Below are 6,935 nucleotides of genomic sequence, written 5' to 3'. Positions count from 1 at the left end.
GAGGGGGTTCGAGCAGGGGAGAGAGTCGAAGGGGGTAGACCGCCGCCACCGCGCCCGAGCCACGGCCATCGGCCTACGGCCGCGCTCGGGTTTCAGCGCGCCGGCTCCGGTAGGCCTCGGTCCTTTTTGTGCCTTGCGGTGGTCGGACCAGCCGGAGCTCGCGGTCTTCAATGATTTGGTTCGAGATCCGAGAGCGTTCGATCCGGGCGGGACCTAAGAGAGAGAGAGAGTCCTCTCGGCCAAGCCGAGGAAACCCCGGCCACGTGAGACCACCGCCGCCCGATGCCGCCCACCGCCGCCGCCGACCCGCCGCCATATCCGGCGAGCCGGCGCGGCTCGCCCTCGCCACCAGGCCTTGAGGGCGGCCTCGCGCGGGCGGGCGAGGCTCGCCCCGCCGGATCCGGCGAGGGTCGAGCCTCGCCCATGGCCGGCGAGGCTCGACTCGCAGATCCGGCGAGGGCGAGCCTCGCCCGCCCGCGCGAGGCCGCCCCGCGGCCACCGACGAGGTGCCCCGGCGAGGTCGACCTCGACCTCGCCGGCCGTCGCCTCTGGCCGGTCGCCGAGGTCCGGCGACCGGCTGGAGGAAGAAGAGCAGAATAAAAAAATAAAAAAATAAAAAATAAAATAAAAAAATTCAAAAAATTCAAATATTAGTAAAAAGTTGTCCACATCAGCCGGCCGGCGTCTAGTCAAGCAAAACCGGCCAAATTGGCCGGAAGAGACTGAATTGGCACAACTTAAAAAGGTTTAGGACTGAATCGGCACCAAAAAAAGGTTCAGGACTAAATCGGCACAATGACAAAAGGTTTAGGATTGTTTTGGCACTTTTCCCCTTTTTCTTCCGCAATTTCTATGATTGAATTACCTTTTTTTAGCTTTAAGAAGTTCGACGAGAAAATAATAATTACTTTCCCACGAGTTAAATGAAGACCTGCCCTCCCTATTGAGTCCTGCGCTTGTCATAGAGGTCACATTACTCAAATTGCATTACGCATGCACGCATGCACGAACAACACGAAAATGAGAGAACTGCTCTCCTCAACCATGAATCCATCAAAGTCAATGGCCAAGGTAAAGAATTCTGCACGCTCAAGACAAATTGATTGAACAGGTGCATGAAATCATGCACATACATAACTAGATCAAACACAAAGTTTCCCAGATTCTTCTCCAACAGTAGGTAAGCCACTACGACAGAAGGAAAAAATGGGCCTAACTCCACGGTCTATCTAAATGCCCGCATTCTGAAATTGCAAGAGCCAGAGTGATTTGAATAGAATATACAGCGCTCATCCCGCTCCCGTAAACAAATTTGTGCGACACTAGTCCATCAAAAATCCAAACAAACTAGTCAAACTAGTGTATGATCCTCAGTAAAATCAGTTCCTTCACAAAAAGCAAACCGAATATCCAACTCTGTAAGATTAGGCTCCGACCAAGCTATGACGCCGCAAGCGGCAAAAGCTAAACATCAGCATCAGCATTAGCATGGCAGGCAAGTTATGCTATATGGAAGAAAAGAGAGGGGGGGGCAGATCCATGGCACCGATCAGCATCATCCACTCATGCCGAAGTCTTCCGCAGAATGATACAGACCTTAGGCTCCTGGTACCTCCATCTTCCCACCCAGATGCTCATTTCCTGCAAGACCGCCTAGGAACATATCAGAAATTAGCAACTCCACATGTGCTTTAGGCAAAATTGGCTTATGCTAAGGAACATTTGCAATTTAGTTACCATCATCGATGCTATTACCCAAATCTGAGATGGGAAACCCATCATAATCATTACATAGATAGCAGGGAACAGTCAAAATTCACAGTAAATATATATGAAATTAAGAATCGATGAGGCATATTTAGACTCAAAAACCAGTGAATGTTGCTGTTACGTAGAATGGAAAAGCTTGGGAGGGTCAATTGAACAGTTCTTTGCTATCGAATTGACCAAAGATTAACTTCACGAAGAACTGTTCATACCAATTTCTGAATCTCTCTGTTAGGATAATCAGCAAATGCATGGATATAAAAACACTTCTCTGCTGATATCATCGCTAAAAATCACCTAATCTGTCGTGTTTCATCTAGATAGTGTCCAAAAGCAAATCTGGAAATGATAAGATTCTAGGTTATCAAATCAAATTACACCATTATCAATCTAGATGACTCCCTTAATAATAAGGTGTATATCTGAGTATGTACCTGGATTTGGCAGCATGGCATCATAGAAAGATAGCTGGCCTAGGTTCCTATTCCTGGATCTCAAACTGCCATCTGAATAAACCATGCTCTCCACTTTGGTCTGTGAATCAGCAAAATGAAGATCTGAGCTAATCTCAGGGCTGTGGAAGCACAAATCTTCGTTCCTTGATACAGGATTCTGCTGAGATTGAAAGATCTCAGGTTTTGTCTTCATCTCCTTTGGTGACTCAACTTCTGCTTCTGCTTCAGATTCAGTATTGTTGCCGGTTGCATTCTGCATTTTCCTTTTGGATCGTGCACGCCGGTTCTGGAACCAGTTATAGACATTCGTTTCTGAATTTTGTCCATGTTGGCTCAGTTCGGTAGTATTCTCTTTGATTTTCTGTCTGCTTGGGGTACCATTTCCTTCATTGAAGAAAAAAATTACTAGGATCATCTAACAAAAATAGGCAGCTATTACACGGCTAAAACAATAGGATTACATATCAGACAGCAGGCAGAGAGAAATGTAGCCTTCAGAAGCCTCCTTTCTATGGAGAAAAGGCTCCTAGACATCATAATTATGAAGCTGCACTAAGGAATAGAAAAACCCCAGAGAAAGGAGAGTCACAGAAGATTTAAGCATATGCTTTTGGAGTTCATCAATTTGTAATGTAGCATGTGCTTTTCCAGAAGAATGGAGCTCGAGCTGCTGTGGTCGCTTGGGGCTCGTTTTGCTCGCTCGAGCTGGCAGAGACGCTGCTCTGCCGAGCGACCACAGCAGCTCGAGCTTGGCAGAGCAGCTCCAGCGAGCAACGCTTGCTTGGGGCTCGAGCACGAGGGCTCGCTCGAGCGATGTCGCGATCAAATTTTTGGGTGTGAACCACCTAGGGTTTGGCTAATGGATTGTTAAGCTTAGACTTAACTCGGGCTCTCCCAAGCCCATACCAATTCGCGACTTAGGTTCAAGTTCTTAACATGCAAATGATATTTCAATTAGGAGTCGCTACTAATCTATTTTTGGTGGGTCGATTAGAAACCCAAGTAAAGTAACGGGAAATTTACTTTACTCCTACGAACCAGAGAATGTGGGTACGGGGACTTGGTTACACTAATTTTTCTAATGCCCTTTCGGTACCATTCTTTTATTTTCAAAAATGTTTTTTGCAGGCAGCTTGAATTGATTTTAAATCTACTTCCCTAACATGTGAAGTGATCATGCGGGTGCGCAAACCACCAATTTAACACCCAAGTAAAGCAATAAATAAATTGCAGGATTTACCTCAAAGCAATGGAAGCATCTGCGTTGTTAGATTAGAATTCACATCAACAGTCTTAAATATGATTAATTGGTGGTTTCACATCAGACATAAACTAAATATGATTTCTAATTAACACACAATCACTCAATTGTTGTTTTCACTTTATTTAATGAGAATTATGCAATGCATGCTACTAATTTAACATGAAGTGATATGGCATGGGAATATGACTAAACTACATGACATGAGTAAGGTAATGCAATAATTAAATATGTGATCTAAATTAACCAAAATGACTTAATCTTAATGACGAGCAAATTCTAATTAAATGAACCTAGAAATAATCACTAAATGACGTGCATTTCATGAACCTAATGCTATATGACATGCACATGATTTTTATTTTCTTAATAAGCATGCGATCTATCCTAATATGCAATGATGTGCAAAGAATACCATAATTCTAATGTTTTTCATTTTTCATTTATGAAATTCGAAATTAAAACTGCCAGATAATTAAACATGCAATTCAAAATTTTTAAAAAATAACATCCTAAATGAATGCATTTTTTTGGATTTTTATTTTTTAGAAATTCGAAATAGATAAATTTCCTATTCTAAACATGCAAGTTAACCCTAAAACAAGCAAATAAACTAATCTAACTCAGATTTTTTTGGATTTTCTTTTGCGGAAATAAAATCTATTCAAACAACACGACATCAAATTAAACAAGATATGATCGATATCCATCTAATAAATTGATGAATTGTATCTCGCGCATGAGATCGGATTGGCCAATTTTTAACAAAATCACGAATCGTATCTCGAGCGTGAGATCGGATTAGCGATTTTTCCGTGCGATTGTGAATCGTATTTCGAGAGTGAAATCGAACTGTCAATCATGTGCACATTGTGAAATTAGGGAATAAATCCCTAATTGAAAAAGATTTTCGGGAAACTTTGGACAAGATTTGATTTAAACACAATATCAACGAATTAAGTAAGGAAATTATCAAAATAAATTTCGATAATATTTTTACCTATTTCGTAGATATCGTCCCTGAATTCGGACTCGTCAAAAGATGGCACTGGTGATGGCTTATGGTGAGCTCGACACGACGGTTCGATTGGGCATGTCCACGGCTACAGGGCACGCGAGAAGACTGCGTTGCTGGAGGAGTTTATCGTGCTTGATGGTCTTGGACCACGGTGAACACTAGAAAACCTTTTATACCAAAGGACAGCACCTACATCCACAGAATACACTTAAACCTAATCAGACTTTTTACCACTTGTAGTCTCCTTGTTCGCATATGGTTCACGTGCACTCCTCTAGGTATTTTTACCACTTCATTCATGGATCACACCTGCACGCCAAAAGAAATTTCTTATTTCTTTCTTCTATTTTAACAATAACCTCCAGTGGACGTAACGTGCGAGAATTTCTGCCACAGCTATAAGCAATGGGAACTTGTCCTAGCGATTGATCGGGTGAACGCGGAGGACCTCAGTCACCAACGGCATGAAGGAATTGCTGGGTCAAGCGAGACATCGATGTCGATGGTGTCGATGGGGCTCGCCAAGGCAAAGCCGCGGCAAGTTTGGAGTTAGTCGTGACTCGTGACTTGGTGATGCTCTCCAACGGGTACCGCTCAAGGGGTGCTCAACGGTTCACGGCCAAGGATAATTCACGGGCTGCTGGCTTGTCGTGGATGGAGTTCCGAGCGGTGTCTTGTGGACTCAAGGATGAACGGCAAAGGGGCTGTTTGCCAATATGGCTCGGCTCAAGAATCGGCAAGTGAATCTCACTTGACAACCTGCAAAATAGAAACTCGATGTTGCTAATTCGATGGTTGCTACTAGTGGCACTTGCTGCGAGGATCGTCGTTTGAAGGTTCACGGCTTGACTGTATAGGGACTCCTTGGCAGCAGTTGGTCATCGGCTAGAAGCAATGGCGCTGGGATTGCGGAGTTGGAGGAACCCGTGGACTGGGAATTGTGGCGATAGACTCGGCTATGCACCTCCTAATTCTCTCACCTATTGCCAAGATGAGAGTTCCTTCTCTTGTTCCTGTATTTCATGGCAGGATATTCTCCATTGCGTGGCCCCCTTTGAAGCCTGGTGTTGAATACGATGGTGGGTGGTTGCTTTGATTGAGTTCTCTCCTTCCTCTCGGTTCTATCTCTTTTCACGAATTATGGCCGCGTGTTTCTATTGTGTGGCCTCCTTTTTATAAGCCAAAAAATTGTATCTTAGGGGTATATTTCATTTCTAATTTTGCTTGAGCACGATACCCCTAAATATATCATTGAAATATTTTTCGCATATTCCATCAAGAAAATTCTCCTTTTGTGCAAAAGTGCATCTCCCAGTGTATATTACCGAAATATAACAAAAAATAAAATTTTCCTAAACTATATGCCATGTGATTATGATTTTTTTTGTTTTTTTTGTTTTAGTAAAAATTAACCCTAAAAATTATGCAAAAATTTAGGTGTCAACAAACGAGCCTCTCGCAGATCTGGGCAAGCGCTGGCTCGAGCGAGCCCTCACACTCGAGCTCTGACCAGCCATTACCCAGATCTGCGAGGGATGGCTCTCGCCGAAGCCCTCGTCAATCGGTGAAGGAGGGGCAGTGAGCAGGTTTACTTGGTGAAGGAGCAGCGGCTGTCAGCACCGGAGTGGACGACGGTGGAGAAGCCGGATGGTCTCGAGACAGAGGCGGCTGTCAGCGCCGGATGGTCTCGAGATAGAGGCGGTTGTCAGCGTCGGAGAGTGGGAGGCGCTGAGAAGACGACGGTGGAGACGCTCGCAGGAGGAGAGGCGGTATTCGAAGGGCTAAGCAAGAAATAGAAAAGAAACACGATTTTGTTCATTTTTTGTTCTTCAAATATGTTTCAAAAATAAGAAACATAAATTTGTTGTTTCTTATTTCTGTTCCCTTTTTGTTTTGGGAAAAAAAAAAAAGGAAAAAAACGCACCCAAACGCGTTGTTCCTTTTTGTTTAAAAGAACAAAAAAACAAAAAATTGTTCAAAAACAAAAAAAAAAAAAAGAGTGCAAACAAACGCACCCTAGGTGGTTTTTTTTAATGAAATGGGTCGTATGAGAGAGAGAATATAAGGTAACTTTAAGAAATCCCAAATGGAGACTTAGGCAAAGATATGGTAACGTTTCTATTTCTCCAAATTTTTGCTCTTTAGTTCCTCGAAACAAAAAAGAATAGAAATCCGTTTGGTAACGCTAAGTTGTTTTTCTATTCCCCGGAATAGAAAATTAGCCAAGAATAGATTTGGAGCAGAAACGAGAAACAAAAAAAAGTTGATTTTTGTTCCCAAGAACAATTTCTATAAATAAGCCAATTTTCTTTTTTATTTTTCTTTTATTCCTCTCTCTTGTCGTAGCCACCTCCAATCGCCCGGAAGCCACCGGGCCACAACCGATCGCCGGTCGACCGCCGCCAATGGGCTGTGCGGCGGTAGTTGGCGGTGG

General features: G+C 43.5%; 1 protein-coding gene across 2 annotated transcripts; it reads right to left on the bottom strand.

The window, feature by feature from the left end:
• Positions 1-1,130: 1,130 nt before the first annotated feature.
• Positions 1,131-2,658, bottom strand: LOC104430886 (WUSCHEL-related homeobox 8-like). 2 transcript variants are annotated; one of them, XM_039316778.1, is made up of 2 exons: positions 2,202-2,658; positions 1,131-1,641 (listed from the first exon to the last, which is right to left on the bottom strand). In XM_039316778.1, the coding sequence occupies exons 1-2, from the start codon at positions 2,635-2,637 to the stop codon at positions 1,598-1,600; spliced, it is 480 nt and encodes a 159-aa protein (XP_039172712.1). In that variant the 5' UTR covers positions 2,638-2,658; the 3' UTR covers positions 1,131-1,597. The 2 variants fall into 2 exon arrangements, with proteins under 2 accessions (XP_039172712.1, XP_039172711.1); XM_039316777.1 differs by having other exon boundaries at positions 1,131-1,653; positions 2,202-2,652.
• Between the last annotated feature and the right edge of the window lie 4,277 nt (positions 2,659-6,935).

The sequence above is a fragment of the Eucalyptus grandis genome, chromosome 7, assembly GCF_016545825.1.
Source record: "Eucalyptus grandis isolate ANBG69807.140 chromosome 7, ASM1654582v1, whole genome shotgun sequence".
Taxonomy (NCBI): Eukaryota; Viridiplantae; Streptophyta; class Magnoliopsida; order Myrtales; family Myrtaceae; genus Eucalyptus; species Eucalyptus grandis.
The sequence above is the reverse complement of the archived record's forward strand: the minus strand, read 5'-3'. Positions and strand labels throughout refer to the sequence as shown.